Here is a 14117-nt window from a genome sequence, read left to right as displayed (position 1 = left end):
GAAAGCTTCTATTCTCTTCTTGTCCAAACGATTTATCGTCCATATTTCACTTCCATATATGGCTACCCTCCATACAAATACTTTCAGAAACGACTTCCTGACACTTAAATCTATACTCGATGTTAACAAATTTCTCTTTTTCCGAAACGATTTCCTTGCCATTGCCAGTCTACATTTTATATCCTCTCTACTTCGACCATCATCAGTTATTTTGCTCCCCAAATAGCAAAACTCATCTACTACTTTAAGTGTCTCATTTCGTAATCTAATTCCCTCAGCGTCACCCGACTTAATTCGACTACAATTCCATTATCCTCGTTCTGCTTTTGTTGATGTTCATCTTATATCCCTCTTTCAAGACACTGTCCATTCCGTTCAACTGCTCTTCCAAGTCCTTTGCTGTCTCTGACAGAATTACAATGTCGTCGGCGAACCTCAAAGTTTTTATTTCTTCTCCATGGATTTTAGTACCTACTCCGAACTTTTCTTTTGTTTCCTTTACTGCTTGCTCAATACACAGATTGAATAGCATCGGGGAGAGGCTACAACCCTGTCTCACTCCCTTCCCAACCACTGCTTCCCTTTCATGTCCCTCGACTCTTATAACTGCCATCTGGTTTCTGTACAAATTGTAAATAGCCTTTCGCTCCCTGTATTTTACCCCTGCCACCTTCAGTTTTACATATGAATCTATATCCAGAAACGTCATCCAACGACGTTATAGAGCGTCGAAGTTATAGGTGTCGGATGCTGTAGATGTGTATGTGTATACAGAGTGGTTCCGTGATTATATTACAAACTTCCTAGGATGATGGAGAAGAATAAATGTAACAGTGTGAGGCAAGGGTCCCTGTACCGGAAACGAACGAGTCGAAAGTTCTAAACGAAAACTTTTCTGGTACCTCTGACGGTGAAATACATGTATTGGCACTGTTGTTTCTAGGATTGTAGGCTAGGCAACCTTCAGAGGTGGTAGCATGGACCTAAAAAATACAGTAAAAAACGGCTCTGAACTGCATACGTTAGATGCTATGAGCACTTGATCATCTTCGCTTCTATGAAACACGTCTCCTCTATCGAACAAGTGCTCATAGCTCCTCAGGTATGTATTTTATTACCATGTTTACTGGGCGTTTTCCCTTGTTTTTGGTCCATATTATCTCCTCTGAATGCCCAAACCACCTACGGTACAATCTTAGCAACAACAGTATATGTAGTGCACTGTCAAAGGCATCAGAACGGTTTTCGCTTATAATTTTCGACTGGTTCGTTTCCGGTATAGTGACTCTTACCTCAAATTGATACATTTATTCTTCTCCATCATCACCTATATATACACACATTTACAGGCGCCGACGCCTGTAACTTTGTCGCTATGAGGGGGCGTCGGATGACGTTTCCAGACGTCGGTTGCTATGTAAAACGTGATCTACTAGGTCCGGTCTACAACCTCTAGGGCCGGCCGCGGTGGTCTCGCGGTTCTAGGCGCGCAGTCCGGAACCGTGCGACTGCTACGGTCGCAGGTTCGAATCCTGCCTCGGGCATGGATGTGTGTGATGTCCTTAGGTTAGTTAGGTTTAAGTAGTTCTAAGTTCTAGGGGACTAATGACCACAGCAGTTGAGTCCCATAGTGCTCAGAGCCATTTGAACCATACAACCTCTAGGAAAGTGTAACATGAACTGTGAAACACCCTGTATACGAGGGTCACTCCAAAAGAAATGCACACTATTTCTTTTTTAATCCATGTTTTATTCTACATGTTTGAAAGTTTTACAGGGTGTAGATTCCTCAGGAACAATAATTTCATTTCTCCACACAATTTCCATCCCTCTCAAGTGCCTTACGGCACCTTTTAACCAGCACCTGTATACACGCACGGTAAAATTCTGCACCAAGCCGTTGGAGCCACTGTTCAAACAAATTTCGGGCTTGCAGCCGTTCGTCGTTCAATACTTTTGTGCGAAGTATTGAACGACGACCGGCTGCAAGCCCGAAATTTGTTTGAACAGTCAGTTCGCAGGGAAAATTTTAAAATGGTGGAGCCACTGTTTGGCAGCGAGCACATGGGAGTCATCATCTTCAAACCTTGTTCCACGAAGGGAGTCTTTCAGTTTCCCAAAGAGATGATAGTCACATAGAGCCAGGTCAGGACTCTAAGGCGGGTGTTTCACAGTTGTCCATCAGAGGTTTGTGATCGCTTCCATGATTTTTTAACTGACATGTGGCCGTGCATTGTCTTGCAACAGCAAAACATCCTGCTTTTGCCGATGTGGTCGAACACGACTCAGTCGAGCTTGAAGTTTCTTCAGTGTCGTCACATATGCATCAGAATTTATGGTGGTTCCACTTGGCATGACGTCCACAAACAAGAGTCCTTCGGAATCTAAAAACACCGTAGCCATAACTTTTCCAGCAGAAGGTGTGGTTTTGAATTTTTTTTCTTGGGTGAATTTGCATGATGCCACTCCTCTTCGTCTCTGGTGAAAAATGATGGAGTCATGTTTCATCACCTGTCATAATTCTTGCAAGAAATTCATCTCCACCATTTTCGTGCTGTTCCAAAAGTTCGATGCATACAGTTTTTCTTGTTTCTTTGTGAGCCACTGTCAACATACTGGGAACCCACCTAGCACAAAACTTTTTTAACGCCAACACATTTAGTATTCTGCAAACACTTCCTTCCTCTATGCCAACGTAGCGTGACAATTCGTTCACTGTGATGCGTCTGTCAGCAGTCACCAATTCATTAACTCTCTGCACATTGTCTGGAGTGTGTGCAGTACGAGGCCTGCCGCTGCGAGAACAATCCTCAATATTGCCGTGCCCGCTTTCATCACGTAACCTGCTTGCCCACTGACTAACTGTACTGCGATCGACAGCAGCATCTCCATACACCTTTTTCAACCTCTTGTCTATGTTTCCCACTGTCTCGTTTCCACAGCACAGGAATTCTACGACAGCACTTTGCTTTTGACGAACGTCAAGTGTAGCAGCCATCTTGAAGACATGCTGTGACGGCGCCACTCACGAGAACAGGTTGAACTAACAATAAGTCTGAAAACAAGCGGGAAGGATTTATCTACACACTGTAAAACTTTTACACATGCAGAATGAAAACTGTATTTTTACAAAAATAGTGTGCATTTCTTTTGGAGAGACCCTCGTATGATAGCGACAGGAACACTGTCATCGTAACCCGAGGTAACATTGGTTGAACTTATTCTTGATCTCGTGGTCGAATAGATTTCACCTTAGAACCCAACGTTTCGTCCCCGTCTGCGGATGACATTTTGAAGGAGGAATGTAGCTACTTTGAATGTCCAATTCATTCCCTGTATAACTGCCCGCGTCGTGTTGTGCCGACTCCACTGTAGCTTGAATGGATTTTTAAGTTTGTTTTATATGCCCGCCTTCTAATTTCTCCACACAAGTCTCCAGGGTTGATCAGTTACTGCCCGATGACGACACGCAATACAGTTTGTTAAAACGGAGTTCGCCGTTATTAATTATGTTTTCAGATTTAATTTTATTACTCGTACAGAGGCTCAACGTTCCTTTGTTTAACAGCGCGTCGTCAAAATAAGTATGAAATGCTAATGTCCTTGCAAAACATAATGTCGACTATTGAGTTAAAGTTCGTACCTATTTTGCCATTTTAGAGAAGAGAAACCTTAAGCACTTCTGTTTCTATAGTCTCAGTATCAAATGTTCACTAATTTCAATATACTTCGTATCTCAGTTCAGTATTTATCACAAATTATGTATCAATGTCCTTTCAGAGATATTACGTCGGTCCCACACAAACGGAATAACACGTAATTGTCATTTAACATCACTTTTATTAATAATCCTTTTTCTTATGACGTAAATGTTAATGAATGATCACTATCTAGGAGGAAAGAGGGATTGATCCTAATCATGAGATAATAGCTTTTAATGAGCCCGCAATCGTTAATTAAATAAAAAGTCTCGTTCAAGGATGATATGCGTTCAACTTTCGTTACGTCGGTTTTCACGTATCTGTCAAAACTAATCCCGTGGCCCACAATTCAAATTAATCCCTTTTGTCGGAACATCGAATCGTAACTATTATGTGAAAGTTTATTCTAGTCCCCGAATTAATTCCTTTCAGATACGCGCACGACCGAACAGCAGAACGGAACACAAACGACTTGTTTTAACAACCGAACAACGCAATGACGTTACATTACGACAATGTCCGCCCAATGAACATCTCTTTGACTTTATCTTCTCTACTCTGCTTAATTAAATTATTCCTAATTACAATTTATTCAGCTGCTTAACGAAAACACCTAACAAAAAATAAAATAAATTTATCCTAACGTAAAAGATCCGTTATACCTGGCACGCTACTTAGCCAGGACCATTTCATTAGTTGTGACATGTTACAGTCTGCAGGTAGCATCCGTTTTATCGCCGTCGGAGTGTGACCTCCCTGATACACCAGCCAATATCGGCACGACCTTCCCGAGATCCTTGCCATTTCCAGGAAAGAGGTCCTGTTTTATCTCGCTGTATCTGGTACGCGAGTGACGACCGGCACTATCTGCGCAGGGGCAAGCGGCGGCTGGCCGTTATAAGAGCGGCGCCGGCGCGCCTTGGGCGCTCAGACGCTGCGCGGCATCCCTGCGGCCGCTGCTCCAACTGCCACATGGCGCCCAGCCACCTCTGAGCCGGCCGAGTCCCGCGCAGCGCTCCGACCCCAGACCAGCCAGCAGCGGCCCGCAGCACACCGCAGCACACCGCGGCACACCGCAGCACACCGCGAGGCAGCCATGGCCGACAAGAGCGAGAAGAACGGCGACGCCAAGAGGCGGCCCGGGGAGCTGACGCCCGAGGAGGAGGAGCAGCTGTACCGCGACCACCCGCTCACCGACGACACCACCTGCGGCTACGGCCCGCTGCGCTCCGCCTTCCTGCAGAAGTTCGCCAACAAGAAGGCCTTCGTCTTCCTGTACGGTATCCTGGGATGTGTCTATTCGGCCACGTACTCTTACTACAATGGCACCATCACCACCATCGAGAAGCGGTTCAAGATCCCTAGCAAGACTATTGGTAAGTCATACGATAACTAGCATTACTTTTTTAAGGTCTACCTTATACAGGGTGAGGGCAACGGTCTTGTCGCAGTGGATACGTCGGTGCCCGTGAGATCACCGCAGTTAAGCGCTGTCGGGCATGGCCGGCACTTGGATGGGTGACCATCCGGGCCGTCATGCGCTGTTGCCATTTTTCGGGGGGCACTCAGCCTCGCGATACCAATTGAGGAGCTACTCGACCGAATAGTAGCGGCTCCGGTCAAAGAAAACCATCATAACGACTGGGAGAGTGGTGTGCTGACCACACGCCCCTCCTATCCGCATCCTCAGTGAGGATGACACGGCGGTCGGATGGTCCCGATGGGCCACTTGTGGCCTGAAGACGGAGTGTGCTTATACAGGGTGAGCCTAGTATGGTGAGCACAGTATGGTGCGTGGCAGAGAATACCCTGTACCACTAGTCATTGCCTTTCCTGTTCCTTTCAAAACAGAGCGAGGGAAAAGGGATTATCTGAATGCCTCCGTACGAGCCCTAATCTCTCTAATCTTCGTCGGGCAAGCCCGTTAGCGGCAGTAGAATCATTTTCCAGTCAGCCTCAAATGCCGGTTTTCTAAATTTTCTCAGCAGTGCTCCTCGACAAGAACGCAACTTTACCTACAATGATTCCCATCCTCCAGTGACTCCTATCTGAGTTCTCGTAGCATCCCTGTAATACTTGCGAGTTCTTCGAACCTACCGGTAACAAACCTAGCAGACCACTTCTGAATTGCTTCGATATCTTGCTTTAATACGGCCTGGTGTGGATCCCAAACATTCGAACAATGTTGTTGTTGTTGTGGTCTTCAGTCCTGAGACTGATTTGATGCAGCTCACCATGCTACTCTATCCTGTGCAAGCTTCTTCATCTCCCAGTACTTACTGCAACCTACATCCTTCAGAATCTGCTCAGTGTATTCATCTCTTGGTGTCCCTCTACAATTTTTACCCTCCACGCTGCCCTCCAATGCTACATTTGGGATCTCTTGATGCCTCAGAACATGTCCTACCAACTAGTCCCTTCTTTTTGTCAAGTTGTGCCACAAACTTCTCTTCTCCCCAATTGTATTCAATACCTCCTCATTAGTTATGTTATCTACCCATCTAATCTTCAGCATTCTTCTGTAGCATCACATTCCGAAAGCTTCTATTCTCTTCTTGTCCAAACGATTTATCGTCGACGTTTCACTTCCATACATGGCCACACTCCATGAACAATGGGCTACCCAACGCAATTCTTAGATGCTCATTCCATTTCATATTGCTTTACAACGCTATATCCAGATTATAATGGACGTGACCGTGTCAAGCACCACACCACTAATGCTTTACTCGAACATCATGGGTTTGTTTTTCCTAGTCATCTGCATTAACTTACATTTTTCTATATTTTGAGTTGGCTCCCATTCATCAGACCAACTAAAATCATCTTCCAACCTCCTACAGTCACTCAGCCACGACACCTTCCCATTCACCACAGCATCATCACCAAACAGCCGAAGACTGCTGCTTGCCCCGTTCGGCAGATCATTTGTGTATATAGAAAATAACGATATCACATTTCCTTGTGGCACTCCTGACGATATCCTTGTCTCTGCTGTACACTCGCCTCCGAGGACAACATGCTTGGTTTTTGTTACTTAAGAAGTCTTCGAGCCACTCACGCCTCTGGTCTCTAAAAGCGTGCTGATTTGTGGACAGAAGCTTTTCTGCCTCAAGAACATTTATTGTATTCGAAATGAGAATGTGCTCAAGGATTCTGCAGAAAACCGATGTTAAAGACATTGGTCTGTAATTTTGCGGGTCCGCTCTTCTATCCTTCTTGTATACAGGTGTCAGCTGCTCTTTTTTTCAATCGCTTACTGTTTTGGGCTCGGCGTGCGGTTCGTAATACACTCCTGGAAATGGAAAAAAGAACACATTGACACAGGTGTGTCAGACCCACCATACTTGCTCCGGACACTGCGAGAGGGCTGTACAAGCAATGATCACACGCACGGCACAGCGGACACAACAGGAACCGCGGTGTTGGCCGTCGAATGGCGCTAGCTGCGCAGCATTTGTGCACCGCCGCCGTCAGTGTCAGCCAGTTTGCCGTGGCATACGGAGCTCCATCGCAGTCTTTAACACTGGTAGCATGCCGCGACAGCGTGGACGTGAACCGTATGTGCAGTTGACGGACTTTGAGCGAGGGCGTATAGTGGGCATGCGGGAGGCCGGGTGGACGTACCGCCGAATTGCTCAACACGTGGGGCGTGAGGTCTCCACAGTACATCGATGTTGTCGCCAGTGGTCGGCGGAAGGTGCACGTGCCCGTCGACCTGGGACCGGACCGCAGCGACGCACGGATGCACGCCAAGACCGTAGGATCCTACGCAGTGCCGTAGGGGACCGCACCGCCACTTCCCAGCAAATTAGGGACACTGTTGCTCCTGGGGTATCGGCGAGGACCATTCGCAACCGTCTCCGTGAAGCTGGGCTACGGTCCCGCACACCGTTAGGCCGTCTTCCGCTCACCCTCCAACATCGTGCAGCCCGCCTCCAGTGGTATCGCGACAGGCGTGAATGGAGGGACGAATGGAGACGTGTCGTCTTCAGCGATGAGAGTCGCTTCTGCCTTGGTGCCAATGATGGTCGTATGCGTGTTTGGCGCCGTGCAGGTGAGCGCCACAATCAGGACTGCATACGACCGAGGCACACAGGGCCAACACCCGGCATCATGGTGTGGGGAGCGATCTCCTACACTGGCCGTACACCACTGGTGATCGTCGAGGGGACACTGAATAGTGCACGGTACATCCAAACCGTCATCGAACCCATCGTTCTACCATTCCTAGACCGGCAAGGGAACTTGCTGTTCCAACAGGACAATGCACGTCCGCATGTATCCCGTGCCACCCAACGTGCTCTAGAAGGAGTAAGTCAACTACCCTGGCCAGCAAGATCTCCGGATCTGTCCCCCATTGAGCATGTTTGGGACTGGATGAAGCGTCGTCTCACGCGGTCTGCACGTCCAGCACGAACGCTGGTCCAACTGAGGCGCCAGGTGGAAATGGCATGGCAAGCCGTTCCACAGGACTACATCCAGCATCTCTACGATCGTCTCCATGGGAGAATAGCAGCCTGCATTGCTGCGAAAGGTGGATATACACTGTACTAGTGCCGACATTGTGCATGCTCCGTTGCCTGTGTCTATGTGCCTGTGGTTCTGTCAGTGTGATCATGTGATGTATCTGACCCCAGGAATGTGTCAATAAAGTTTCCCCTTCCTGGGACAATGAATTCACGGTGTTCTTATTTCAATTTCCAGGAGTGTATATGAAAGCTAAGTCCGTACAAGTACCGTTTTCCCGATTCACATAAAATACCACAATAAACGTTGGTCTCCGACTCCCGCTGCTTTTCGTCTGAGTCCTCTTACAAGCAGAGCCCGATGTTACGACCACGACGTCAACACTGATGCGCTACCTCCGTACCATCTTTCTCTACACACGATGACCAATGCCTGGTCCTCCATCATCTGCCGCAGCCATAAACGCGCCAGTAGGTTTTCCTCGAATGCCAAAGGTGTCTCGTAAATCAAGGATTTCATGTGGCCTGACAAGTAGTAGTCTAGCGGGTTTAAGTCGGGAAAACGTTCACCTCAGCCGGCCGCGGTGATCTAGCGGTCCTAAGCGCGCAGTCTGGAACCGCGGGACTGCTACGGTCGCAGGTTCGAATCCTGCCTCGGGCATGGATGTGTGTGCTGTCCTTAGGTTAGTTAGGGACTGATGACCACAGTAGTTAAGTCCCATAGTGCTCAGAGCCATTTGAGCCATTTTTGAACGTTCACCTCAGGCAGTCGTACAATAACATCATGCCGGCGTATGCCGCAAATGTATAGTTCGGTATGGTCAACAGCAACACACTAAAAATGAAATGTACGTACAGCTTACATTGTGTACTGTAGCGAATGATAATAGCTTTACAGTAGTACAGTGTGAGCAGACACCACAAGCTCAACAGCATGTACAAACGTTTCTGGGCAGATACAATAGGACAATGTGAACCAAGATCACAAGGACAACAGCAGGTTCAAACCTCTCTGGGCGGGTACAGCGGCACATTACGAACGAAGACCACAAGGAAACAGCCAAACCAGTTTCTGTTGATCACAAACCCAACTGAGTGGCTTGTAGATAGATGCGGTTCAAATGGCTCTAAGCACTATAGACTTAGAACTACTTAAACCTAAATAACCTAAGGACATCACACACAGCCATGCCCGAGACAGGATTCGAACCTGCGACCGTAGCAACCGCGTGGTTTCGGACTGAAGCGCCTAGAACCGCTAGGCCACAGCATCCAGCATAGATACCGTATGTAATACCCTAGACAGTGGCGCCGAAAATGCTGGTGATTTGAACGTGTGTTGCGGTATTCCGCTTGTAGCGGAGAAACGGTAAGTTTCCGTACATGAATGCCTCTGCTAGTTTAACCGTCTTGCTCCCCAGTACAACTCCTCAACATATATAAAGGGAATTTAGTTGAACCCTGTCTGAAAACAATAAGGGGCGAAATCTACAACTTGTAAGAAATCAGGCTGCTGTTGCGTAAGTCGAAGGACATAAAGGGAATTAGAGAGAGAGAACGGAGTGAGAAGTGGTTGCAGCCTATCCCCGATATTCAGTCTGTACATTGAGCAATCACTAAAGCAAGAGAAAGAGAATTTTGGAAACGTGATTAAAGTTCTGGAAGAAGAGTTTGCCGATGACATGGTAATTTTGTCACAGAAGGCTAAGGTCTCGGACGAGCGGTTTTATGGAATGGACAGTGCCTTGATAAGAGGTTATAAGATGAACACCAAGAATAGGAGAACAAGGATATTTAAATTAGAAAAATTAATCCATTTGCTAACGAGGAAACTATATTGGGTTCAAATGGTTCAAATGGCTCTGAGCACGATGAGACTTAACATCTATGGTCATCAGTCCCCTAGAACTTAGAACTACTTAAACCTAATAACCTAAGGACGTCACACAACACCCAGTCATCACGAGGCAGAGAAAATCCCTGACCCCGCCGAGAATCGAACCCGGGAACCCGGGCGTGTATATTGGGAAAAGGGACGCTCAAAGTAATAGGCGAGTTTTGAGTTTTTGTTGACTGGCAATAGCAAGAAAAGATTTTTAGAAAAAGAGAAATTTGGCAATACCGAATATAGATTTGAATGGTAGAAAGACTTGTCTGAAGCTGACTGGCTAGTAGAACTGAGCAGAGGTGGAACATGAACGATGAGCAATTCAGACAAAAAGAGAATGGAAGCTTTTGGGTTGTAATGTCACATAAGAGTGGTGAAAGTTGGATGGGTAAATCGAATAACTAATGACGGGGCTTGGAATCGGATTTTGAGAGATAAAACGTTTATGGTAAAACTTGATTAAAAGAAATAAGGGGTTGACAGGACCTCTCCTAAGGCATCTATGAGTCGTGAATTTGGTAACCGAAGGGGACTACAGGACTACAGGAAGCACGTCCAAAGGCATATAGGTTGCATCAGCTAGACAGAGATGAAGACGCTTGCACAGGATAGACTAGCATGGAGAGCTGGATCAAACCATCTTCGTGCTGAAGACGATAACAACTACAATATAATGTGTGTAAGTGAAGAAAAGAAATCACTTTTCTCTATAATAAGGATACGGATTCGCTGATTTGTGGATTTGTCCTGTTGCCCGTTAAAAAGTGGCACAGAGTAGAAGCTAGTAACCTCCATAGAGTTTGGTTTCACAAGTTGTGGCTAACACTTATGGGCTTTGTTGACAGTAATGTTACACCGATGGAAATCAAGAAGGTCACATCACGAGGCAGCATTCCGATGTTTATAAAATTTTGTGGAGTCGCTCATCACTTGAAAGGTATGGAATGAGTTGCATTTTGAACTTCCTTCATCGCCAACATCAGTATGAGAAGTGACGCCCACAGCCGCAAATATACATTGTATTCTTTAAGGTGTGGAAGCAAGCAATTCCCAATTTCATCTTCTGTAATATCTTTCCATGCCTGAAGCACGTACTGATATCCGACACAGGCCAGTAAGAAAGTCTATGTCTTTCCATTGCATACTAGACTTGCTCTTTGGTTGGCTGTTTGGGGGACTGGGCAGGCCAGTCAAAGGTCCGTCCATTCTTCAAAGCGTCAGTGGTGTGAACTGCCGTGTAGGATCTTACATTATCTTGCTGGAATATGCCACTTGGTACCGTCCACCTGCTCCCCACATCGTGATTCCAAGAGTTCGATAGGTATGGATTTCCAAAATCCCTGCTACATGTCATATTTCACCAGGAAAAAAATGGTTCAAATGGTTCTGAGCACTATGGGACTTAACATCTGTGGTCATCAGTCCCCTAGAACTTAGAACTACTTAAACCTAACTAACCTAAGGACATCACACACATCCATGCCCGAGGCAGGATTCGAACCTGCGACCGTAGCATTTCACCAGGAGGTTAGGAGACACGTTGTCAGCGATGTGACAGGTACAAACAGAAACTAAGTTCGTAGTTAAACACCATTTAATGACAGTCAATGTCCCATTTAATTCTTGGTCTGCACAGGACTCTGTTGACTGTGATAGAGGTTTATACACTCCTGGAAATTAAAATAAGAACACCGTGAATTCATTGTCCCAGGAAGGGGAAACTTTATTGACACATTCCTGGGGTCAGATACATCACATGATCACACTGACAGAACCACAGGCACATAGACACAGGCAACAGAGCATGCACAATGTCGGCACTAGTACAGTGTATATCCACCTTTCGCAGCAATGCAGGCTGCTATTCTCCCATGGAGACGATCGTAGAGATGCTGGATGTAGTCCTGTGGAACGGCTTGCCATGCCATTTCCACCTGGCGCCTCAGTTGGACCAGCGTTCGTGCTGGACGTGCAGACCGCGTGAGACGACGCTTCATCCAGTCCCAAACATGCTCAATGGGGGACAGATCCGGAGATCTTGCTGGCCAGGGTAGTTGACTTACACCTTCTAGAGCACGTTGGGTGGCACGGGATACATGCGGACGTGCATTGTCCTGTTGGAACAGCAAGTTCCCTTGCCGGTCTAGGAATGGTAGAACGATGGGTTCGATGACGGTTTGGATGTACCGTGCACTATTCAGTGTCCCCTCGACGATCACCAGTGGTGTACGGCCAGTGTAGGAGATCGCTCCCCACACCATGATGCCGGGTGTTGGCCCTGTGTGCCTCGGTCGTATGCAGTCCTGATTGTGGCGCTCACCTGCACGGCGCCAAACACGCATACGACCATCATTGGCACCAAGGCAGAAGCGACTCTCATCGCTGAAGACGACACGTCTCCATTCGTCCCTCCATTCACGCCTGTCGCGACACCACTGGAGGCGGGCTGCACGATGTTGGGGCGTGAGCGGAAGACGGCCTAACGGTGTGCGGGACCGTAGCCCAGCTTCATGGAGACGGTTGCGAATGGTCCTCGCCGATACCCCAGGAGCAACAGTGTCCCTAATTTGCTGGGAAGTGGCGGTGCGGTTCCCTACGGCACTGCGTAGGATCCTACGGTCTTGGCGTGCATCCGTGCGTCGCTGCGGTCCGGTCCCAGGTCGACGGGCACGTGCACCTTCCGCCGACCACTGGCGACAACATCGATGTACTGTGGAGACCTCACGCCCCACGTGTTGAGCAATTCGGCGGTACGTCCACCCGGCCTCCCGCATGCCCACTATACGCCCTCGCTCAAAGTCCGTCAACTGCACATACGGTTCACGTCCACGCTGTCGCGGCATGCTACCAGTGTTAAAGACTGCGATGCAGCTCCGTACGCCACGGCAAACTGGCTGACACTGACGGCGGCGGTGCACAAATGCTGCGCAGCTAGCGCCATTCGACGGCCAACACCACGGTTCCTGGTGTGTCCGCTGTGCCGTGCGTGTGATCATTGCTTGTACAGCCCTCTCGCAGTGTCCGGAGCAAGTATGGTGGGTCTGACACACCGGTGTCAATGTGTTCTTTTTTCCATTTCCAGGAGTGTATTTTAATTTTACCAGGATTTGGTATTATCTCTGATATGTATGTTAAGAAAGAGGAAAAATCGAGTAGTTTGGATCTTTAGGTATAACTTTCGCCATATTATCAATTGGTGCCAAATGTAAACCTCTAACAGGGACTAGAGATCTCAACTGAGCTTCGGTAGTCTCTACCCGATGGTTTCCGGTGGCATTTCGCCTGTAACCTCTTCCCGAATTTCAGCTGTTGTCATTCGTCTATTTGTCAGAGCCAGTCGAACAATCCCGTTGTCTTCTCGTGACATGCTTCTGTTTGGAAGGAACAGTACCTGCTATTCTCACCACACCATTGGCTTAGTCCATCTCGCCACCATTTGTTCTGGAGTCATTGCTCTGCAGCGAGCTGTATGTTTGATCTGCGTTTATGATACTCCATAGCCATGATTCGACTTTCCTCAGAGTTCGAAAGATGGTGATGACCTGCACTAGCACGAACTCTGGGCACGCTGAGTTGTGATCTCCACCTCGAAAGTTTCAGTAACGTTAGATACATCCAATAGCCGTAACATGCTCTTATCATTCTTTTTCGGTAGAAACGAGTTTCTTCTGTACTGAAAAACTAAAAATAAGCTCGTAGAAGGGCGGAAATACGAAGTATCAGTTTTTTAGCTTTTGGTCAAAGTGTTCATATGGACATGTTCTATGGATCTCTGTAGTCGACCTGTTAAAATGTGGGCCGTTGCGGAAGCTCGATATAATAAATAATCGCCATAGAGTTCTGCTTCACTAGGATCATTGTCTAGTCGTCCGTCTTCTGCCACTTGCAATAAGGCCCGCCATGAACTCATGTCCTCTGCCAACGTCTCCATCTCAGAGGAGCACTTGCGCCCTACGTCCTCATTTATTTGGATGTACTCTCTGCTTCTACTGTAGTACCACGAAAGTTATCCCTGATGTACATAACACATGATCTCTCACCCTGGCCATTCTTGTCAAA

At 47.4% G+C, this 14117-nt stretch overlaps 1 protein-coding gene across 2 annotated transcripts in view; it reads left to right on the top strand.

Moving 5' to 3' along the window:
• The window catches only part of LOC126245316 (solute carrier organic anion transporter family member 74D), a 248414-nt gene that overhangs the window by 149052 nt on the left and 85245 nt on the right, over positions 1 to 14117 (top strand). For both annotated transcript variants that reach the window (XM_049948305.1, XM_049948304.1), the window contains exon 2: positions 4577 to 5077. In XM_049948305.1, coding sequence (XP_049804262.1) covers positions 4798 to 5077 — 280 coding nt within the window. In that variant the 5' untranslated portion in view covers positions 4577 to 4797. The remainder of the gene's footprint in view (positions 1 to 4576; positions 5078 to 14117) is intronic.

This window comes from Schistocerca nitens, chromosome 1 (assembly GCF_023898315.1).
Source record: "Schistocerca nitens isolate TAMUIC-IGC-003100 chromosome 1, iqSchNite1.1, whole genome shotgun sequence".
Classification (NCBI taxonomy): domain Eukaryota; kingdom Metazoa; phylum Arthropoda; class Insecta; order Orthoptera; family Acrididae; genus Schistocerca; species Schistocerca nitens.
This window is presented reverse-complemented; position numbering and strand designations above follow the sequence as displayed.